Source organism: Cherax quadricarinatus, chromosome 29, assembly GCF_038502225.1.
Source record: "Cherax quadricarinatus isolate ZL_2023a chromosome 29, ASM3850222v1, whole genome shotgun sequence".
Lineage (NCBI taxonomy): Eukaryota > Metazoa > Arthropoda > Malacostraca > Decapoda > Parastacidae > Cherax > Cherax quadricarinatus.
In genome coordinates, this window is record NC_091320.1 from 25,927,898 (window position 1) to 25,952,952 (window position 25,055).

At 39.0% G+C, this 25,055-nt stretch overlaps 1 protein-coding gene across 1 annotated transcript in view; it reads right to left on the bottom strand.

Moving 5' to 3' along the window:
- Positions 1-832: 832 nt before the first annotated feature.
- The window catches only part of Hecw (Hecw ubiquitin protein ligase), a gene marked incomplete at its 5' end in the record, with an annotated part of 73,724 nt that continues 49,501 nt past the window's right edge, over positions 833-25,055 (bottom strand). Inside the window, 2 exon segments of the mRNA XM_070089662.1 lie at positions 833-6,050; positions 6,104-12,946. Of these exon segments, the coding sequence (XP_069945763.1) occupies positions 12,835-12,946 (112 nt within the window). The 3' untranslated portion in view covers positions 833-6,050; positions 6,104-12,834.

The following is a 25,055-nucleotide window of genomic DNA, read 5'->3' on the forward strand; positions in this document are numbered from 1 at the left end:
GCTCCTGATCCCCTAACCCTCGCGAATGTTGAGGGAGACCTGTATTCATTTACTAATCATTATCTCCATGCCTGTACTAGTGTTAAGTACAGTAGTTGTGAGTACTGTACTAGTTTTAGTGTGCCCAAAATGCTGTGCATAACAAAGGGCTTTACAATAAAAAATGTTTCACTCTATACATATGTAATTCTCAAAACTGTAACATTACTTTGCATTGTTGGAGATAAAAATTTGTACTTGTATTTGTATATGCTTTCAAATTTTATTTAGTACTAGACACACATTTAATGAATTTAGCGCTGCTTTGCATGCAAGGAGCTTAAACATCCAGCAAGCATGTTAGATAGGAGTGAATGGAGTTAAGTGGTTTTTATGACTTGAAATGCTGTTGGAGTGTGAGCAAAGTAATATTTATGAAGGGATTCAGGGAAATCTGTTAGCCAGACCCGAGTCCTGGAGGTGAGAAGTAGTACCTGCACTCTGAAGGAGGGGTGGAGATATGTTGCAGTTTTTGAACTATAGTATTGGCACACCTCTGGTGGAAAATGGTCGATGTGTTTAAAAAAAAAAAAAAAAAGAAATATCACTGTATGAAAATTGTTGTACAAAGAAAATTCTACTGGTTCCATTTTTGCATAAAGAAGTTCTTCTTTCAACAAACCGGCTGTATCCCACTGAAGCAGGGTGGCCCAAAAAGAAAAACAAAGTTTCTCTTTTTAACTTTAGCAATGTATACAGGAGAAGAGGTTACTAGCCCCTTGCTCCCGGCATTTTAATTGCCTTTTACAACACGCATGGTTTTGCATAAACTCTAGGATATAAATAAATTAGGAAAGTTGCTTATTTATTCCTGATCATTCCATTCCATCCTTATTTTCCCTGGCTTTCTTTCACTGAGTTACAAACTATCAATAAATAAATATTCAATCATTCTTCATACCACATTAATCTCTTAATAAGCATGGTACCTCTAAACCGAAGTGTCAACTACAATAGTCTGGGTCTTGAGTGACTTGCACTCAGCATGGTATAATGACACACCTCCATCCCTGCCTAAACATGGGCTCAAATTCACCTTAAAAATTTACAGTGTTAACTCTATAATATGGCACAAAACTGTTAGAGCAATAAAATTTTCTGGTCTGTACCACTGATGTTAACTACAAAATATAATGGTCTTATATAGAAAGACTGAACAATCTTAATCAATTTGGTTAGGCATGAGGACCAAAAATATTTTTGTAAGATTTTAAATGAACCACAAGCATAGCTAATATGCATTATTCATTATAGCTTAAATACATTTAGTTTACACAAACATATTTTTGAGATACTACAGATAGACATTTAATTTGGCCTCTGTACCTTCTCCAAAATACCACTAGCCTGATGTAATGATAATGATGAAAACAAGACCAACAGACCAAACAAGCTCGTCTAAGTCACACAATATTTTATCTCGGACAAGAATGCCAAATACTTTGGTATGTTTGGAAAAGCTTATAATATTAAAAAAACTAAGTTCCCAGGAATGGCCACATTGTGGCCTTATGTAAGAAACTGTATACAAGAATTCTCTATGCATTCTGAGGAATTTTTTTTTTACAACATATTAGTTGTGAATACTGTACAGTACATGCATAATATTTATCTGCCATACAAACACAACCATACAGCATCTTTCTTACTGTAGGAGCTAAAAAAATATAAAGTATTAGTGCACCTCTTAACCCAACTTAAAAAGTATACAGTATATATACTGCCAACAGTAAATTAGACACAACCACTGTTCTCACAACTAAAAAGACACAACTAATGAAACTATAAACAAAATAATCTGTGTTGCTAAACTTAAGTATAAATAAACCAGGTGTGATATAACATTGAATTTAATCCGTACAAATATCAAATATTATGGTCAGCTTAACCTGGAACCAAAACCAGGTACTATAGGTACATGTAACCTAACATACACCAAGTAAAAGAAAAATGATGATATGAAATGTTTTATATTTAGTTATTTTATACCATACATAAGTGTAATAAAACAGTTCTAGGTGAAAGAGTAATACTAAACCGTGTATGTACATATGCATTACACTCAAAATGAGAAAAATCTTATTGCCAATGGAAGTATTCAAATATATATGTACTGAATAAATAATAACAAGAACTAAAGCTGTGCAATGATATCACACTAATTAAAGAAAATGCTAACACTTGAGTAACTGGTCTATGTTACATTACAAAAAGATGCACAATAGTCAAATCTAAATTTTCAAATACTATGTAAACTGTGCTGGAAGATGTCAGCCACCCAAGAAGTATACATTTAACTGCATAAAATAAATTAACTTCACAAAGTACTGAGTGACAGTGTATCATGTAAAGGGCTTATTGCAAATAATTAAATGCCTGATGCAAGCAAATGATCAACATAACCCTTTACAAGATCTCATTTTAAAACGTTCATAAAAACTTTTGTTACTAAATTTAAATAGAGAAACTTTCATTTTTCTTTTTAGGTCACCTTGCCTTGGTGGGATGTGGCCAGTTGTTGAAAAAAAAAAAAACTTGTTTTACAGAGTAAAGAAGTTACTGTTGTGATTACATTTTATAATAATAATCATTGATTGAATGAGTATGCAGTATTAATTAAAAGAATCCATTTTTCATTCACAGCTGCATTTTGAACCAACAGAAAGTTGCACTTCAGTACCAGGCCCTGGGGAACACACCTGGGATATGCCACACCAATTCATACCTAGTAACTAGCTCTCTTAGACCTGGCAAAGTCTATCATCCAATACTTTTCCTGTAAAGCATCTTTTTTGCTCTGTTCAACCATTCTTGTTCTATTACTGCAGTGGTTTGCAAGTCGCACCTCAAAAATAGTTTATTATAAAGTTATTTATGTCTCCTTGTACCTGGTGTTTTATATTATACAGCATTGTATTATATTTCAGAGAGCTGAGAAAGGGTTTTTGAGGTGGTTAAAGCATGAAGAGAGAATGGAGAAGGATGTGATGATGAAGAGGGTGCATTAATTAGGTGGAAGGCAAGATGGATAGAAGTTGTCTTAGAAACAATTGGAAGAAGGGGGGTATAACAATCTTTGAGTTTAGGGGCTTGAGCATCCAGTAGGTTTGTGACAGCATGTTTGATAAGATATGAATGGAGACAAGTGGGTTTTAATGGATGTGCTGTTGAAGTGTGAGCAAAGTAATTTGTGAAGGGATTCAGGAAAAGCAGTTAGCTGGACTGAAGTCCTGGAGGCAGGGAGTATAGCACTTGTACTCTAAAGAAAAAATTTGGATGTTGCAGTTCAGAGGATCATCTGAATTGTGATATCTATGCACTTTTGGTAAGACAACTATTAATATACAATGTATCATGGTGAATGTGTTTCCTTAATTGCGTCACCCTTCCCTGATGAGAGATGGCCAGTGTGGTAAAACAAAGTATATGTATCTAAATCAACTGAAAATGGAAAATCTATCTTCACACTATTTTCATTTAAATTAAAGTATATATTAATCTGGCTGTACTGTAAACAATGTTTTTATGAACCTGCTATGAGAAAATAGCCACAAGTTACCAATGAAGAAAATTTCAACATCTTCTGGACAGTTTACTGATATTGCTGGTTGTCAGTGAAGACAGTGACTTACTGTGTCTCACTACTTTCCATATCTTTCACTTTTTTTACAAACACATACTGGATATGTACATACATATATAACGGAAATATATCAAACGTTGCTAGCTGCCATCTACCTTAACCTGTAATTCAAGAATTCTATCAAATTAAATTAAGAAAAAGGATACAAGAGCTTAAAACTCCTCATTTTGAACTAGTATTTACAAATTACAATACTATTATCACTTACATGAAATTGGCTTTTATGGGAAAAGCCAGGTATTCATGGTAAATAAATATAAACTTAGTAACTACACGTAATGTCAATACTTTAAAAACTGGCCTTTGTAATGCCTAACCTTAATATGAGCCACTTCTTTGATCCACAGCTGTACCCTAAATTAAAATAAATGGTGAACATCCTTATCTAAAAACACAAATATGCAATGAATAATTGATAAATAGTCAATGCTAAAACATGAAAAGTAAGTGTTTTTAGAACAGAATTTAAGTTTTTTAACACTGATTTCCCACATTTATAAATCCAGAATATCATCTAATGGAACAGAGGTAATGAGATACAAGGAGAGAAAAAGCTATAATTATCACATACATCCTGATCAAATGAACAGGCTAAAACACACAAATATAAAGTTGCATAAAATTGCAAGAAATACAATAGGAAATCTAAAAAGAATCCATGAGGTAATTGAACTTTATGTAAAAAAAAAATTTGATCTTTAATGTACTTCAATGAAAGTAGAAAGGTATAAAAAAAAATACTGACAGTTAATTAGGTAAATAGACATACATGTTATGTTCTGTATATTTATTTGTATGAAATGTTTTGCTTGCAAGGAGCTGTCAAGTATTAATGTACATAACCACACAGAGTAAGGATATATATAGTGAACAGGTGAGTTGTATGGGTGGGACCCAAGCATAAAGGTAATTCAAAAGATATTTAACAAAATTCTGCAATTAAAGGTAAAGCATAAATTTAACAATAGACTTGCACATGTATAAAATGCATTAGGTGATGGCCATGTTGTGGGGGTCACAACATTATTCTTGATAAGTGAACCCTCAATTTAATGGACTAACTGAGGAAAGAGGGTGACTGTTAAAGCTGTCTGTTCATTAAATCTGATTAAGATAGTTTTTCCATAATCCTAACAATAACAAAAATATTGATTTAACAAATTTTGTCGTTAAATCCAAAATCAATTTACCCAGTGAACAGTATCAATAATGGACAATTTTAGATTAAACAAACTTTGTCTGTTGTTTCTGAATTTTGTCCAGCCACAAATTTTTTGTTATATCTGGAGCCTATTAATTCCGGGTCCAATAAATCAAGGTTATACTTTACTTCAGATATGATATTGTCGCTTATGGGAAATTATATCTAAGACTGCAAAGCATTATGGTACTTCTAAACACTGTCTCCTGTGTTGATAACGTTTCTTGCACTGTGCCATTTCATTAGGTGACCATAAGAACTGTGATTAATCACATATGTTATGGTTATTTATACATCCATGTGTGTCCACTTTCTTTGAAGTTTCACCAACATATATTTTTTGACACCCTCCACAAGAACTAAAGTAAACACCAGCATCACTGTCTCCAAGATTGGCTGTTTTGGTTATAGTTAAATCTTTAATGGTGATGCATTGGCTATAATTACATTAGTATTTACATCATGAGGGGGCCTTAGTTGTGTTCTCAGCTACACAGGTGTTGCAGAGTATGATACAAGTTTTAGTAGTTGTTTCAGTACTTAGTGTTATGATTATGTGCAAAGCTCTCTTCCTTCGCTCCCTGAGAAAAAAAAAAAAAACTGCAATTCTGTCAAGACTTTGAAATGTAGGTGCATTCTCCTTCAAGGTATTCTAAGCTACTAATTCTGTAATTTTTTGATAAACCTGGAACTTCAGTGTATGGTCATCGGATTTATGGAGCAAGGAATTTAGGGAAGGGGATTTTGTGCTCTACATCTAACATGAACTAGACAGATGATTCTACTTGGTTATTTTTTTTTCCTTAGGTCTGCAATTTCCATCCTTCTGGGCTTGATGATAGGCATATTGTCAACATAATGTACTCAGATTATGTTGCTGGGATGATGGTAAGAGCTGCAGTGATAAGCGAACCCATTCCCATACAGCAATATTATATGTAGAGATTAGCACTGTAGCTGAAGTGATTCCTGGAGAGATAGAACTGTCATGCATAAGAGAGAGAGACCAAGATTGACACATACCTTTGTGAATAAGGACATCACTTCAAGACTCACCGTCTTGCTCCTAATGTTGATGCCTCCAACTCTGTTAAGCAAGTCTCCTGAATGCATCCAGTACTCATTCTTAATAGTTCCCAACAAACAGGAAAGGTTCTTAACCAAGACCTTGTGGTTTAGCGCTTCTTTTTGATTATAATAATAATAATCTTAACCAAGACACCTGACAACTTTTGTAGGGTACTACCAATACCAGGAGTGATGGGTCAATCGCAAGTTTTTGTGTATTTGGGAGCTTCATGCACAGATCCTTCACCAAGGAGCTCCTTTACAGTGTGACAGATTTTTAAATACAGTACTGTATAATAAACATAGGATGAAGCTTCTTTACCCGATTCCCAACAATATGAAACCAGCTTGGATGTACAGTAAGTTCTCATTTAACATCATCAATAGGTTCTTGGAAACTTTAGTGAAATGACACATAATGAAACCAATTTTACCATAGGTTAACTGATATAAACATCAAGGGTGCACAGTGTACCTTTATCACTCATTGCTACAGGGTTAAATTATTATTATTATTATAATCAAAAAGAAGCGCTAAGCCACAAGGGTTATACAGTGCTACAGGGTTAAAGTAAGGAATAAATGCTTGCAAAGCAAAAATTGTAAGGAGCACCTCCTACCATCACACATTTATGAAACAAACAATTATAAATATGGCAGACTCCCTGAGTGCTTCGTACCACAACATTTATTGTCATGAATTTGTATGATTATCGTATACTTTACGAATTTTTATTTTACAATAATTTGTATTCAGGGGCTAGTAACCCCTTCTCTTGTATAAATTACTGAATTTAAAAAGAAAAATTTTTGTTTTTCTTTTTTAGGTCAACCTGCCTTGATGGGATATGACCTGTTTGATGAAAAAAAAAAATAAATCATATTCATTCATTCATTTTCCAACCAGCTTATTCCAGTTCTCCCCTCAAGGAAGGTTCCTTGATGTTGGTGAGGGGCTCTTGATTTAGGGAATTGGATCTGTGCTCCAGTTCCCCGAATTAAGCCTGATTGCCTTCCACATCCCCCCCCCCCCAGGCGCTGTATAATCCTCCGGGTTTAGTGCTTCCCCCTTGATTATAATAATAATAATAATTATTCCAGTTCTGAATCACAGGTGGTTGAAGCAAGGTGGGAACTTATCCTTAACAGGATGCTATTTCATCACAGGGCACACTCACAAGAACACCCACACTCAATTATATTGGGACAATTTGGACACACCTATTAACCTAACGTGCACATCTTTGGGATGTGGGAGGAAACTGGAGTACCTGGAGAAAACCAGTGTAGACATGGGGAGAACATGCAAACTCCACACAAGACAGTGGTAGCGGCCAGGAATTAGCCTTTTCTCATCAATGTTATAATGAAACGATGTTGAACGAAAAGATATCACGTGAGGATTTACTGTACAGGCTCCCTAAAACACAAACACCACCTGTCCTGTTATTACATAAGTAGGTAGGCATCCTGGTTAAGAACTTCCTATTTGTTGGGAATCATCCCCTCATGGAAGGTTCCTTGATGTTGGTGAGGGGCTCTTGATTTAGGGAATTGGATCTGTGCTCCAGTTCCCCGAATTAAGCCTGAATGCCTTCCACATCCCCCCCCAGGCGCTGTATAATCCTACGGGTTTAGCGCTTCCCCCTTGATTATAATAATAATAATAATGTTGGGAATCATTAGTAACATGCACCTGAAGCATCCAGGGGATTTACCAATGAATGGGAGACATTGTTATGAAAAAAAAAGTTGGCGAGTCTTGATGTGATGTCCTTATTCACAAAGCTATCAGCTGACCAGGCTGTCACACTCTTGTTCCATAAATTACATAACAGCATGGATCTTTTGCTCCCAGCAAAAGATTTGGTTAATTTAACTGAGTTATGTGTAAATTTCAATTACTTCAGACAGGACAGAATGGATTCACCCATCAACAGGGCTCTTGCAATATGTTCATGAAGCATATGGAGGCAAAAAAACTAAACAAACATCATCCCCAATAATACAACATGGTTTCATTAAGTCAACATTCTTATCATTGCTCCCAGAAGACTGAACACTACAGACAAAACTTAAGTACAATCATCTATCCAAATCCCTCTGGAAGAAGTTGAGAATAAAATGACCTTTCCAGATATTTTACATAATAAATCTAATGAACAACCACTCCAGGTCTATCAAAAGCCTACTAATAAAAAAGGACTTGCTACATTCCTATTTTAACTACAATATACAAACTGGACAGGAAGTGGTAATACAAATTTTTCTTCATCCACATAGAATTAGTAGTCCTGAATACCTAGAAGTCTTTATAGAATTGCAGTTCCCTTCTCATTTTCTCAGGGAGTGCATAGAGAGAGCATTGTGTATAATCAATATACAGTGGACCCCCGGTTAACGATATTTTTTCACTCCAGAAGTATGTTCAGGTGCCAGTACTGACCGAATTTGTTCCCATAAGGAATATTGTGAAGTAGATTAGTCCATTTCAGACCCCCAAACATACACGTACAAATGCACTTACATAAATACACTTACATAATTGGTCGCATTCGGAGGTGATCGTTATGCGGGGGTCCACTGTATCAAGTATTGAAATCACCTCTAAAATCTATATCATACTCCCTAACACCAATGAATCTTGAGAACATAACCAAGGCTCTCTCATTATGTAACAATGAAGTAGCTATAGTCGATATCACCACCATCATAAGTGTTAACTAGAACCAAAGCAGCTAATCATGAAAGCAGTGATACAGGTACAGTGGTACCTTAGTATACATTCGCTTTGGAATAAGTCCAACTTGGTATACGTTATGTTTGGACATGAAAATTTTTGCTTGGAATACGACCTTTGTTTGGAAAACGACTTGCGTGCTAGAACTTGTATGGGTCAAAATGAGTCACGACACCACAGGCTACCCTTGTTTACCTTTCTCTCGAGACAAAGCCAAGACTGCCCACTAGTGTCAGTACGCCTGTTGCTACCATTCAGTGAACAACCCATGCTGTAATTCTCTCTGAATTTTCACATGATTTTGTTTTTTCATATACAGTGGACCCCCGCATAACGATGGCATCACATAGCGATTAATCCGCATACCGCTTGCTTTAATCGCAAAAATTTTGCCTCACATACCGCTTAAAAACCCGCTCACCGATTTTCGTCCGAGACGCGTCCAATGTGCGGCCTGAGCCACGCTCACATGTTCCGCCGGTGGCATTGTTTACCAGCCAGCCTCCGCGGTAACATCCAAGCATACAATCGGAATATTTCGTATTATTACAGTGTTTTCGGTGCTTTTTCTGGAAAATAAGTGACCATGGGCCCCAAGAAAGCTTCTAGTGCCAACCCTACAGCAATAAGGGTGAGAATTACAATAGAGATGAAGAAAAAGATCATTGATAAGTATGAAAGTGGAGTGCGTGTCTCCGAGCTGGCCAGGTTGTATAATAAACCCCAATCAACCATCGCTACTATTGGTGGTACAGCTGCTGCTGCTGCTGCACTGTCAGCTGCTGCTGCTGCTGTAGCATCGTCTGCTGCTGCTGTAACATCGTCTGTTGCTGCTGTAGCATCGTCTGCTGCTGCTGTAGCATCGTCTGTTGCTGCTGTACCACCGTCAGCTGCTGCTGCTGCTGTAGCATCGTCTGCTGCTGCTGTAGCATCGTCTGCTGCTGCTGTAGCATCGTCTGTTGCTGCTGTACCACCGTTGTTGGTGTGGCTTATTGAGAATACCAAGAAACAATTAACCCCAGAGGATTTGCCACCCAGGATAACCCAAAAAAGTCAGTGTCATCGAAGACTGTCTAACTTATTTCCATTGGGGTCCTTAATCTTGTCTCCCAGGATGCAACCCACACAAGTCGACTAACACCCAGGTGAACAGGGAAAAATGCCTGGAACTAGTGCTCATATTGGTGAATTTAAAGCCAGCAAAGGTTGGTTTGAGAGATTTAAGAATCGTAGTGGCATACACAGTGTGATAAGGCCTGTTCTGGAAGAAAATGCCAAACAGGACCTACAGTACTCAGGAGGAAAAGGCACTCCCAGGACACAGTGTCTCATCAGTCATTGCTGCATCTTCAATAAAGGTAAGTGTCATTTATTCTTCATTTAGTAGACTAGTACATGCACAATATATACTGTGCATGTACTACTCTACTATTGTGCATGTATCCTTCTCTTTGTGTGTAGGAAAATGTATATTTCATGTGGTAAAAATTTTTTTTTCATACTTTTGGGTGTCTTGCACGGATTAATTTTATTTCCATTATTTCTTATGGGGAAAATTCATTCACATACCGATTATTTCGCATAACAATTACCCCTCTTGCACGGATTAAAATCGTTATGCGGGGGTCCACTGTACATGTAAATTTTTAGTAAATTCATTAACCAATAACCAGGTCCATGGGTCTGGATGTGAGTGATGGTGAAGTAGAGGAGTTAGTAGAGGGGCACAGGGAAGAGCTGACTACTGAGGAGCTGCAGAAACTCGAGGAGGAGCACAAGACTAAGATGGATACTCTCTCTTCAGGCTCGGCAGAGGAGATAGAGGAAGCCTCTGCTTCATTAATCAAGGAAATCTTTGCCAAATGGATGGACATCAAAAACTTTGCAGAGAAGTACCACCCCAACAAAGCCCAAACAAGCCATAATAACATTGTCTGGAATGACCAGACAATGTCACATTTCCAAAACATCCTGAGGAGAAGGCAGAAGCAAAGTTCTTTGGACAGATTTTTAGCAAAAGTTAAACCTGGTGAGCTTCAACCAGGTCCAAATAGGGTAAAAGAGACAGAAAAGAAAAGGGGACTCTCCTTCCAAACAATAACATATCCTCCTCCTCCCTTCTCAGCACTATCCTAGTAGGTATTCTACTCTTTTCAGCAAAGTAAAGTGAGGTTAAATTTGCATTTATTTCATCTAATTATTTTGTATTTATGTATGTATTTTAATATTTATCAGTGTTTAAATTACATGTTTTAGTATTAAGCAGGGTTTAAATTATTTTATACAGCTCCATCAATGTATAATATGCCAATAACAATAAGATTTTTTTTTCATGGGAACGGATTAATCGTTTTCCCTATACTACGTACATGTATTTCTTATGGGAAAATTCGTTTGGCATACGTACTGTTTGGTACAAGTCCAAGGTCCTGGAACGGATTAAGGACATATACTGGGGTACCACTGTATTTACATTATTTGTGGAAGTTGCCAGAAATGTATATTGGTTAAGCTCTTAGAAATTCTGAAATATCTATTAGCAGGTATGGAAGAAGTGAATGTCTTCAGATATTTGGGAGTTGACTTGTCAGTGGATAGGTTTATGAAGGATGAGGTTAACCATAGAACTGATGAAGGAAAAAAAGGTGAGTGGTGCGTTGACAAAAAACGTTATCCATGGAGGCAAAGAAGGGAACGTACAAAAGTATAGTGATACCAACACTCTTATATGGGTGTGAAGCTTGGCCTGCAAATGATGCAGCGAAGAGGTGGCTGGAGGCAGTGGAGATGTCCTGTCTAAGGGCAATGTGTGGTGTAAATATTATGCAGAGAATTCGGAGTGTGGAAATTAGGAAGAGGTGTGGAGTTACTAAAAGTATTAGTCAGAGGGCTGAAGAGGGGTTGTTGAGGTAGTTTGGTCATTTAGAGAGTGGATCAAAATAGAATGACTTGGAGAGCGTAAAAATCTGTAGGGGAAGGAAGGCGGCATAGGGATTGTTCTCAAAACGGTTGGAGGGAGGGGGTAAAGGAGGTTTTGTGGGTGAGAGGCTTGGACTTCCAGCAAGCATGTGTGAGTTTGTTAGATAGGAGTGAATGGAGACGAATGGCTTTTGGGGCCTGACGAGCTGTTGGAGTGTGAGCAGGGTAATATTCTGTGAAGAGATTCAGGGAAACCGGTTAGCCGGACTTGAGTCCTGGAAATGGGAAGTACAATGCCTGCACTTTAAAGGAGGAGTTTGGGATACTGGCGGTTTGGAGGTTGACTTTTAGACTGTCATATCTGAGTGCCTCTGCAAAGACAGTGATTATGTATGAGTGAGGTGAAAGTGTTGAATGAAGATGAAAGTATTTTCTTTTTGGGTTACCCTGCCTCGGTGGGAGACGAACAATGTGTTAAAAAAAAAAATGTGCCTGCTTAAACCTTTGTTTCACTGTGCTTCCCATAGTCATCTCATGAAATGGAACATCATAAGAATAATTACTGAGCAAACAAATTTATGGAACAATCGCCCAAAACTGTTGCAGTATTGTCAAATATAGCAGCGAGATGTTACATGTCTATTATGTAAAACTTCATTGTTAAACCTATGCTTTACCTTTCTTTGTACAACTCTATTGTTAAATATCTTTGGTGTTACCTTTGTACACATGCCCTTACACCTCACCTGTTCACTATACATATCCTTTCTCTGTCCAGTTATGTACACAGAGGCTTGACAGAGCTCCTGGTGAGCGAAACATAGCATTCAAAACAATGCATGTGTGTTCATGTAACCAATATACTTCAAGAAAATCTGCATAAGCTTGAAAACATATATAAATAAAATGTATATACTGCACTGGCAAGAGGTATGACTAATAATGTAATGTAAAATTGTGGTGACTACATTACAAGGGAGGGTTCATGCATGATTTATAAAGTACACCATATGAAAAAATATCAGCAGGTCATAATATTTTATGACACTCCTTTCAAAACTCTTAATGAGGCTCAAAATACCTGATAACAATGTGTGTTAGGATTATTAACAATTCACCAGACTTCACAAAAAATAAGATTCTTATACTTTATTCCACCACTGATGATCAGTTAAAAGCAAATGCATCAACTGATCATCAATTTATAGCATTAAGAAGATATGATCACTCAATGCCAAATGTTGATGTTTCTTCCACAGCCAAGAGCAACTTGTCGTACAACATCTCCGGAGAAGGGTAAGGCGGGAGATCAAGACGGTTGAAACATGTGTGAGCCCTGGTATAAAAATAAACATTAAAGGAAACTGTTTACTTAAAATTAATATAAGTTATTAATAAAACTACAAAAAAACATTTGACAAGAAAAATGGAAAAAAAAAAATACTATAATACACAAAAACAATTATAATACATACTGTATAACATGAGGTAAAATTATGTATCCATACTGGTATAGCATTATTCCAAATTTGTGTTGCTTTCAGTAATAATGTCCAGTTTAGTGATCCTATACTGTGATTCAGACAGGACTAGATTTAGAGTGGAACCTCGGTTTTTGTGATTATTCCAGTTGAAAAAAGTGATGATAAACTGAATTGTACGAAAACTGAAGCAATATTTCCCATAAGAAATAATGTAAATCCAATTACTCCATTCCAGACACCCAAAAATATTAACAAAAAATACATTTTATAGAGAATAACTATAGTTTTACATACAAACTAGGGCATACGAAAATTGAGGTTCCACTGTACTGTGATTTAGGTAGTTGGAGCCTTGAGGGGTTTTGCTTTTGTTTTTATCTGTGACGAGTTTTGAGGGCTCTTCAACCCCGACAACCCAGCCTGAGGCCAGGCTTCCCTGTTACCTGTCTGATCAACAAAGCTGTTTGTGTAATAAAGTTGGTAGAATTACCGACAATATGTAAAGTAAAAGGACACAAGTGCAACTAATGTGACATTTTATTGTGGCAACGTTTCGCTCTCCAGGAGCTTTATCAAGCCATTACAAACAATACATGGACACAGAGGGTATATAAAGGCTCAGAGTGAGGTGCAATACTAGTGAGGTACCATTTCGATGTTCACTAGTGGTAGTAGTAGTAGTAGTAGTGACAAAAGTAATACAATATGGTAGAGCAATTAATTCGTACATGAGTAAAAGGATATAAAAGCTATTACTAGGGTAACATCAAAATAGGTTGGACAAATATACACTGGAAAGAGGCAGCCTGTTTCAGTGTTCACTCTCTGTAATGTGCTTTGTGTAGTATAACAGGAGAGACTGTGTGATGGCAGGGTTTACTGTTTTCAGGAGGATTCTTGCTAAGACTTTGGAGATGGTGAAGCTGCCGTTGTTTTGTTTAATTGTATTCGAAACAGCGATCAGTGCTGATTTGAGGCACTTGCGTCTGCGAAAATTAGTTTCTTTGATCACTAATTGGGCGTCTCTGAATTTCATGAGTTGATTGGTGGAATTTCGGTGTTGTACACAGGCGTTGTTCAAGTTATCGTTCCTACATGCGTAAATGTGTTCATTGAGGCGGGTGTCAAGGTTTCTTGCTGTTTCACCTATGTAAATCTTGTCACAGCCTCCACAAGGTATAGTGTAAACTCCTGCATTGACTGGTTCTTGGTGCTTGGATTTTGTCCTGGTTAGATCCTTTATTGAAGTGCTAGAAGCGATGGCGACTCTGGTGTTAGCTTGTGAAAGTACTTTTGAGACGTTCAGTGCAACCTGGCTGTTGGGAAGAATTATAACTTTGTTGGGAGTGGTGTTGATGCATGGAGAATTAATTATCTGAAGAGCTCTTTTCTTGCAGTCTTTGATGAAAAAAGGAGGAAAATGTAACTCAGTGAATGTTTGGTGAATGTATGTACATTCCTCATGTATGGTTTACCCAAGACCCATAAACACAATATTCCTCTCAGACTAATCACGTCAGGAATAGGCAGTGCTCCACACAAACTAGCCGGAGTTCTTGCCAAACATCTTTCGTGCCTTCTGGGGACCATCAGCCACGCTAATCTTAAACACTCAGGCGACCTTCTCAACCGCATCCGAAACCTCTCCATCCGTAACAAGAAACTAAGCAGTTTGGATGTGACTTCCTCTTCACAAAAGTACCTACCAAAAAAGCCATCGAGGTTCTATGACGTAAAGTCAATCAGGACCTTAATCTGCCTCTACCTCCTGGAGATTCTGTTGACTTGATTGAACTCTTGTGTTAATTTCAACTGTTTTTCTTTCAATAACAAGCTCTACAAACAAACCTACGGCATGGGAATGGGGTCCCCCATCAGTGCCGTCCTAGCCAACTTATACATGGAACACCTAGAGTCCGAACACTTCGCCAACATCATCCCTTCAAGCGTCACTTGGTTACGTTATGTGGACGACGTCCTCGTAATAACTCCCAAACGTTTTGATGTACAGAATCTTCAGGCAAGGCTCAACGCAGTTGAACCGGCAATCCAGTTTACACTAAACGAAGAGTCCAATGACAAGCTACCTTTCCTCGACGTCCTCATTCACAAAGTAGACAACCTAAGATTTCAAGTTTATTGGAAACCCACCAATAAAAATGATCTCACACACTTCTATTCCAGTCAAGATACCAAGACCAAAAGAGGCATCATCATTGGGTTTTTCCTAAGAGCATACCAAATTTGTAGTCCTGAGTTTCTTGACGAGGAATGTACATACATTCACCAAACATTCACTGAGTTACATTTTCCTCCTTGTTTCATCAAAGACTGCAAGAAAAAAGCTCTTCAGATCATTAATTCTCCACACATCAACACCACTCCCAACAAAGTTATAATTCTTCCCAACAGCCAGGTTGCACTGAACGTCTCAAAAGTACTTTCACAAGCTAACACCAGAGTCGCCATTGCTTCTACCACTTCAATAAAGGATCTAACCAGGACAAAATCCAAGCACCACGAACCAGTCAATGCAGGAGTTTACACTATACCCTGTGGAGGCTGTGACAAGATTTACGTAGGTGAAACAGCAAGAAACCTCTACACCCACCTCAATGAACACATTTACGCATGTAGGAACGATAACTTGAACAACTCCTGTGTACAACACCGAAATTCCACCAATCATCTCATGAAATTCAGAGACGCCCAATTAGCGATCAAAGAAACTAATTTCCACAGACACAAGTGCCTCGAATCAGCACTGATCGCTGTTTCGAATACAATTAAACAAAACAACGGCAGCTTCACCATCTCCAAAGTCTTAGCAAGAATCCTCCTGAAAACAGTAAACCCTGCCATCACATAGTCTCTCCTGTTATGAACATCAAAATGGTATACAATACCGACAGGTTGTTAGGTAAGACACATATGCAAAGGGTAGTAGTAGTAGTAGTGAGAGGCCACTGAGAGGTCATGTCCCTCTCAGAATAAAGTTGTCTAACTGTTGCATATGTGTCTTACCTAACAACCTGTCGGTATTGTATACCATTTTGATGTTCATCTTGTCAGACACTGCAACACGTGGCATCTTGGTACAGAAAACACCTTGGACAAGCTTTTCAAGTGAGCAGTGTTGGATCTGAGAGGGACATGACCTCTCAGTGGCCTCTCACTACTACTACTACTACTATTACTACCCTGCACCTCTCCTTCCGACAGTATTTAAGTCTCCGCACTGTCGCTTGATCTTCAGATAGTTCCTGTCTATGGAACTGAACTTCTCCAGGCCGAGGGACTGACAACCTCAAATTCTACGACTTTAAGGGTGATGGACTGATTACATCGTCTTCACATCTCTACTGTTCCTGCCTACTTTCTGTATTCGACTGAAGAAGCCTACTGTGTAGGCGAAACGTTTCGGAATAAAGTTGTCTAACTGTTGCATATGTGTCTTACCTAACAACCTGTCGGTATTGTATACCATTTTGATGTTCATCTTGTCAGACACTGCAACACGTGGCATCTTGGTACAGAAAACACCTTGGACAAGCTTTTCAAGTGAGAAGTGTTGGATCTGAGAGGGACATGACCTCTCAGTGGCCTCTCACTACTACTACTACTACTACTACTACCCTGCACCTCTCCTTCCGACAGTATTTAAGTCTCCGCACTGTCGCTTGATCTTCAGATAGTTCCTGACTATGGAACTGAACTTCTCCAGGCCGAGGGACTGACAACCTCAAATTCTACGACTTTAAGGGTGATGGACTGATTACATCGTCTTCACATCTCTACTGTTCCTGCCTACTTTCTGTATTCGACTGAAGAAGCCTACTGTATAGGCGAAACGTTTCGGAATAAAGTTGTCTAACTGTTGCATATGTGTCTTACCTAACAACCTGTCGGTATTGTATACCATTTTGATGTTCATCTTGTCAGACACTGCAACACGTGGCATCTTGGTACAGAAAACACCTTGGACAAGCTTTTCAAGTGAGAAGTGTTGGATCTGAGAGGGACATGACCTCTCAGTGGCCTCTCACTACTACTACTACTACTACCACTACCCTGCACCTCTCCTTCCGACAGTATTTAAGTCTCCGCACTGTCGCTTGATCTTCAGATAGTTCCTGACTATGGAACTGAACTTCTCCAGGCCGAGGGACTGACAACCTCAAATTCTACAACTTTAAGGGTGATGGACTGATTACATCGTCTTCACATCTCTACTGTTCCTGCCTACTTTCTGTATTCGACTGAAGAAGCCTACTGTGTAGGCGAAACGTTTCGGAATAAAGTTGTCTAACTGTTGCATATGTGTCTTACCTAACAACCTGTCGGTATTGTATACCATTTTGATGTTCATCTTGTCAGACACTGCAACACGTGGCATCTTGGTACAGAAAACACCTTGGACAAGCTTTTCAAGTGAGAAGTGTTGGATCTGAGAGGGACATGACCTCTCAGTGGCCTCTCAGTGACAGTCTCTCACTACTACTACTACTACTACCCTGCACCTCTCCTTCCGACAGTATTTAAGTCTCCGCACTGTCGCTTGATCTTCAGATAGTTCCTGACTATGGAACTGAACTTCTCCAGGCCGAGGGACTGACAACCTCAAATTCTACGACTTTAAGGGTGATGGACTGATTACATCGTCTTCACATCTCTACTGTTCCTGCCTACTTTCTGTATTCGACTGAAGAAGCCTACTGTATAGGCGAAACGTTTCGGAATAAAGTTGTCTAACTGTTGCATATGTGTCTTACCTAACAACCTGTCGGTATTGTATACCATTTTGATGTTCATCTTGTCAGACACTGCAACACGTGGCATCTTGGTACAGAAAACACCTTGGACAAGCTTTTCAAGTGAGAAGTGTTGGATCTGTGAGACAAAGCTGAAGGGGGTAGGCGAGTTTCAGTGGGGAGAAATAAATGGGATTAAGTCAGGAGTAGCTGAGAGAGTTAGAGCTAAGGAAGGGGTAGCAATAATGTTGAAGGACCAGTTATGGAAGGAGAAGAGGGAATATAAATGTGTAAATTCAAGGATTATGTGGATTAAAATAAGGGTCGGATGTGAAAAGTTGGTCATAATAAGCGTGTATGCACCAGGAAAAGAGAAGAGTGTAGAGGAGAAAGAGAGAGATTCTGGGAGATGTTAAGCGAATGTATAGGAACCTTTGAACCAAGTGAGAGAGTAATTGGATTATTATTATTATTATTTTTTTTTTTTTATTATTATCACACTGGCCGATTCCCACCAAGGCAGGGTGGCCCGAAAAAGAAAAACTTTCACCATCATTCACTCCATCACTGTCTTGCCAGAAGGGTGCTTTACACTCCAGTTTTTAAACTGCAACATTAACACCCCTCCTTCAGAGTGCAGGCACTCTACTTCCCATCTCCAGGACTCAAGTCCGGCCTGCCGGTTTCCCTGAATCCCTTCATAAATGTTACTTTGCTCACACTCCAACAGCACGTCAAGTATTAAAAACCATTTGTCTCCATTCACTCCTATCAAACACGCTCATGCATGCCTGCTGGAAGTCCAAGCCCCTCGCACACAAAACCTCCTTTACCCCCTCTCTCCAACCTTTCCTACGCCGACCCCTACCCCGCCTTCCTTCCACTACAGACTGATACACTCTTGAAGTCATTCTGTTTCGCTCCATTCTCTCTACATGTCCGAACCACCTCAACAACCCTTCCTCAGCCCTCTGGACAACAGTTTTGGTAATCCCGCACCTCCTCCTAACTTCCAAACTACGAATTCTCTGCATTATATTCACACCACACATTGCCCTCAGACATGACATCTCCACTGCCTCCAGCCTTCTCCTCGCTGCAACATTCATCACCCATGCTTCACACCCATATAAGAGCGTTGGTAAAACTATACTCTCATACATTCCCCTCTTTGCCTCCAAGGACAAAGTTCTTTGTCTCCACAGACTCCTAAGTGCACCACTCACTCTTTTCCCCTCATCAATTCTATGATTCACCTCATCTTTCATAGACCCATCCGCTGACACGTCCACTCCCAAATATCTGAATACATTCACCTCCTCCATACTCTCTCCCTCCAATCTGATATTCAATCTTTCATCACCTAATCTTTTTGTTATCCTCATAACCTTACTCTTTCCTGTATTCACCTTTAATTTTCTTCTTTTGCACACCCTACCAAATTCATCCACCAATCTCTGCAACTTCTCTTCAGAATCTCCCAAGAGCACAGTGTCATCAGCAAAGAGCAGCTGTGACAACTCCCACTTTGTGTGTGATTGTTTATCTTTTAACTCCACGCCTCTTGCCAAGACCCTCGCATTTACTTCTCTTACAACCCCATCTATAAATATATTAAACAACCACGGTGACATCACACATCCTTGTCTAAGGCCTACTTTTACTGGGAAATAATTTCCCTCTTTCCTACATACTCTAACTTGAGCCTCACTATCCTCGTAAAAACTCTTCACTGCTTTCAGTAACCTACCTCCTACACCATACACTTGCAACATCTGCCACATTGCCCCCCTATCCACCCTGTCATACGCCTTTTCCAAATCCATAAATGCCACAAAGACCTCTTTAGCCTTATCTAAATACTGTTCACTTATATGTTTCACTGTAAACACCTGGTCCACACACCCCCTACCTTTCCTAAAGCCTCCTTGTTCATCTGCTATCCTATTCTCCGTCTTACTCTTAATTCTTTCAATAATAACTCTACCATACACTTTACCAGGTATACTCAGCAGACTTATCCCCCTATAATTTTTGCACTCTCTTTTATCCCCTTTGCCTTTATACAAAGGAACTATGCATGCTCTCTGCCAATCCCTAGGTACCTTACCCTCTTCCGTACATTTATTAAATAATTGCACCAACCACTCCAAAACTATATCCCCACCTGCTTTTAACATTTCTATCTTTATCCCATCAATCCCGGCTGCCTTACCCCCTTTCATTTTACCTACTGCCTCACGAACTTCCCCCACACTCACAACTGGCTCTTCCTCACTCCTACAAGATGTTATTCCTCCTTGTCCTATACACGAAATCTCAGCTTCCCTATCTTCATCAACATTTAACAATTCCTCAAAATATTCCCTCCATCTTCCCAATACCTCTAACTCTCCATTTAATAACTCTCCTCTCCTATTTTTAACTGACAAATCCATTTGTTCTCTAGGCTTTCTTAACTTGTTAATCTCACTCCAAAACTTTTTCTTATTTTCAACAAAATTTGTTGATAACATCTCACCCACTCTCTCATTTGCTCTCTTTTTACATTGCTTCACCACTCTCTTAACCTCTCTCTTTTTCTCCATATACTCTTCCCTCCTTGCATCACTTCTACTTTGTAAAAACTTCTCATATGCTAACTTTTTCTCCCTTACTACTCTCTTTACATCATCATTCCACCAATCGCTCCTCTTCCCTCCCGCACCCACTTTCCTGTAACCACAAACTTCTGCTGAACACTCTAACACTACATTTTTAAACCTACCCCATACCTCTTCGACCCCATTGCCTATGCTCTCATTAGCCCATCTATCCTCCAATAGCTGTTTATATCTTACCCTAACTGCCTCCTCTTTTAGTTTATAAACCTTCACCTCTCTCTTCCCTGATGCTTCTATTCTCCTTGTATCCCATCTACCTTTTACTCTCAGTGTAGCTACAACTAGAAAGTGATCTGATATATCTGTGGCCCCTCTATAAACATGTACATCCTGAAGTCTACTCAACAGTCTTTTATCTACCAATACATAATCCAACAAACTACTGTCATTTCGCCCTACATCATATCTTGTATACTTATTTATCCTCTTTTTCTTAAAATATGTATTACCTATAACTAAACCCCTTTCTATACAAAGTTCAATCAAAGGGCTCCCATTATCATTTACACCTGGCACCCCAAACTTACCTACCACACCCTCTCTAAAAGTTTCTCCTACTTTAGCATTCAGGTCCCCAACCACAATTACTCTCTCACTTGGTTCAAAGGCTCCTATACATTCACTTAACATCTCCCAAAATCTCTCTCTCTCCTCTACATTCCTCTCTTCTCCAGGTGCATACACGCTTATTATGACCCACTTTTCGCATCCAACCTTTATTTTAATCCACATAATTCTTGAATTTACACATTCATATTCTCTTTTCTCCTTCCATAACTGATCATTTAACATTACTGCTACCCCTTCCTTTGCTCTAACTCTTTCAGATACTCCAGATTTAATCCCATTTATTTCCCCCCACTGAAACTCCCCTACCCCCTTCAGCTTTGTTTCGCTTAGGGCCAGGACATCCAACTTCTTTTCATTCATAACATCAGCAATCATCTGTTTCTTGTCATCCGCACTACATCCACGCACATTTAAGCATCCCAGTTTTATTAAGTTTTTCTTCTTCTCTTTTTTCGTAAATGTCTACAGGAGAAGGGGTTACTAGCCCATTGCTCCCGGCATTTTAGTCGCCTCATACGACACGCATGGCTTACGGAGGAAAGATTCTTTTCCACTTCCCCATGGACAATAGAAGAAATAAAGAAGAACAAGAGCTATTTAGAAAAAGGAGAAAAACCTAGATGTATGTATATATATATGCATGTGCGTGTCTGTGAAGTGTGACCAAAGTGTAAGTAGGAGTAGCAAGATATCCCTGTTATCTAGCATGTTTATGAGACAGAAAAAGAAACCAGCAATCCTACCATCATGCAAAACAGTTACAGGTTTCTGTTTCACAGTCATCTGTTTCACAGTCATCTGTAAATTCATCTGTTTTCACAGTCATCTGTTTCACAGTCATCTGTAAATTCAAGGATTATGTGGATTAAAATAAGGGTCGGATGTGAAAAGTTGGTCATAATAAGCGTGTATGCACCAGGAAAAGAGAAGAGTGTAGAGGAGAGAGAGAGAGATTCTGGGAGATGTTAAGCGAATGTATAGGAACCTTTGAACCAAGTGAGAGAGTAATTGTGATAGGGGACCTAAATGCTAAAGTAAGAGAAACATTTAGAGAGGGTGTGGTAGGTAAGTTTGGGGTGCCAGGTGTAAATGATAATGGGAGCCCTTTGATTGAACTTTGTATAGAAAGGGGTTTAGTTATAAGTAATACATATTTTAAGAAAAAGAAGATAAATAAGTATACAAGATATGATGTAGGGCATAATGACAGTAGTTTGTTGGACTATGTATTGGTAGATAAAAGACTGTTGAGTAGACTTCAGGATTTACATGTTTGTAGAGGGGGCACAGATATATCATATCACTTTCTAGTTGTAGCTACAGTGAGAGTAAAAGGTAGATGGGATACAAGGAAAATAGAAGCAGCAAGTAAGAGAGAGGTGAAGGTGTATACACTAAAAGAGGAGGCAATTAGAGTAAGATATAAACAACTATTGGAGAATAGATGGGCTTGTGAGAGTATAGGTAAAGGGGTCGAAGATGTATGGAGTAGGTTTAAGAATGTAGTGTTAGAGTGTTCAGCAGAAGTTTGTGGTTACAGGAAAGTGGGTGTGGGAGGTAAGAAGAGCAATTGGTGGAATGATGATGTAAAGAGAGTAGTAAAGGGGAAAACGTTAGCATATAAGAGGATTTTACAAAGTAGAAGTGATACAAGGAGAGAAGAGTATATGGAGAGAAAAAGAGTGGTGAAGCAATGTAAAAAGAGAGCAAATGAGTGAGTGGGTGAGATGTTATCAACAAATTTTGTTGAAAATAAGAAAAAGTTTTGGAGTGAGATTAATAAGGTGAGGAAGCCTAGGGAACAAATGGATTTGCAGTTAAAAACAGGAGAGGGGAGTTATTAAATGAAGAGTTAGAGGTATTGGGAAGATGGAGGGAATATTTTGAGGAATTGTTAAATGTTAATGAAGATAGGGAAGCCGTGATTTCGGGTATAGGGCAAGGAGGAAAAACATCTTGTAGGAGTGAGGAAGACCCAGTTGTGAGTGTGGGGAAAGTTCATGAGGCAGTGGGTACAATGAAAGGGGGTAAGGCAGTTGGGATTGATGGGATAAAGATAGAAATGTTAAAAGCAGGAGGGGATATAGTTTTCGAGTGGTTGGTGCTATTATTTAATAAATGTATGGAAGAGGGTAAGGTACCCAGGGATTGGCAGAAAGCATGCATAGCTCCTTTGTATAAAGGCAAAGGGGATAAAAGCGAGTGCAAAAATTATAGGGAAAGAAGTCTGTTGAGTATATCTGGTAAAGTGTATGGTAGAGTTATTATTGAAAGAATTAAGAGTAAGACAGAGAGTAGGATAGCAGATGAACAAGGAGGCTTTAGGAAAGGTAGGGGGTGTGTAGACCAAGTGTTTACAGTGAAACATACAGGTGAACAGTATTTAGATAAGGGTAAAGAGGTTTTTGTGGCATTTATGGATTTAGAAAAGGCATATGACAGGGTGGATACGAGGGCAATGTGGCAGATGTTGCAGGTGTATGTTATAGGAGGCAGGTTACTGAAAGCAGTGAAGAGTTTTTACGAGGATAGTGAGGCTCAGGTTAGAGTATGTAGGAGAGAGGGAGATTATTTCCCAGTAAAAGTAGGCCTTAGACAAGGATGTGTGATGTCACTGTGGTTGTTCAATATATTTATAGATGGGGTTGTAAGAGAAGTGAATGCTAGGGTCTTGGCAAGAGGTGTGGAGTTAAAAGATAAAGAATCAAACACAGCGGGAGTTGTCACAGTTGCTCTTTGGTGATGACACGGTGCTTTTGGGAGATTCTGAAGAGAAGTTGGATGAATTTGGTAGGGTATGTAAAAGAAGAAAATAAAAAGTGAATATAGGAAAGAGTAAGGTTATGAGGATAACAAAAAGATTAGGTGACGAAAGACTGGATATCAGATTGGAGGGAGAGAGTATGGAGGAGGTGAATGCATTCAGATATTTAGGAGTGGACGTGTCAGCAGATGGGTCTATGAAGGATGAGGTGAAAAGGGTGAGTGGTGCACTTAGGAGTCTGTGGAGACAAAGAACTTTGTCCATGGAAGCAAAAGGGAGAATGTATGAAAGTATAGTTGTACCAACACTCTTGTATGGTTGTGAAGCATGGGTGATGAATGTTGCAACGAGGAGAAGGCTGGAGGCAGTGGAGATGTCATGTCTGAGGGCAATGTGTGGTGTGAATATAATGCAGAGAATTCGTAGTTCAGAAATTAGGAGAAGGTGTGGGATTACCAAAACTATTATCCAGAGGGCTGAGGAGGGATTGTTGAAGTGGTTTGGACATGTAGAGAGAATGGAACAAAACAGAATGACTTCGAGAGTGTATAAATATGTAGTGGAGGGAATGTGGGGTAGGGGTCAGCCTCGGAAGGGTTGGAGAGAGGGGGTAAAGGAGGTTTTGTGTGCGAGCGGCTTGGACTTCCAGCAAGCGTTCATGAGCGTATTTCATAGGAGTGAATGGAGACAAATGGTTTTTAGTACCTGACATGCTGTTGGAGTGTGAGCAAAGTAACATTTATGAAGGGATTCAGGGAAACTGGCAGGCCGGACTTGAGCCCTGGAGATGGGAAGTACAGTGTCTACACTCTGAAGGAGGGGTGTTAATGTTGCAGTTTTATAACTGTAGTGTAAAGCGCCCCTCTGGCAAGACAGTGACAGAGTGAAATATGATGAAAGTTTTTCTTTTTCGGGACACCCTGCCTTGGTGGGAATTGGCCAATGAGTTAATAAAAAAAAATAATGAGGCTCAGTTTAGGGTGTGTAGAAGAGAGGGAGATTACTTCCCGGTAAAAGTAGGTCTTAGACAGGGATGTGTAATGTCACCATGGTTGTTTAATATATTTATAGATGGGGATGTAAAAGATGTAAATGCTAGGGTGTTCAGGAGAGGGGTGGGATTAAATTATGGGGAATCAAATACAAAATGGTAGTTGACACAGTTACTTTTTGCTGATGATACTGTGCTTATGGGAGATTCTAAAGAAAAATT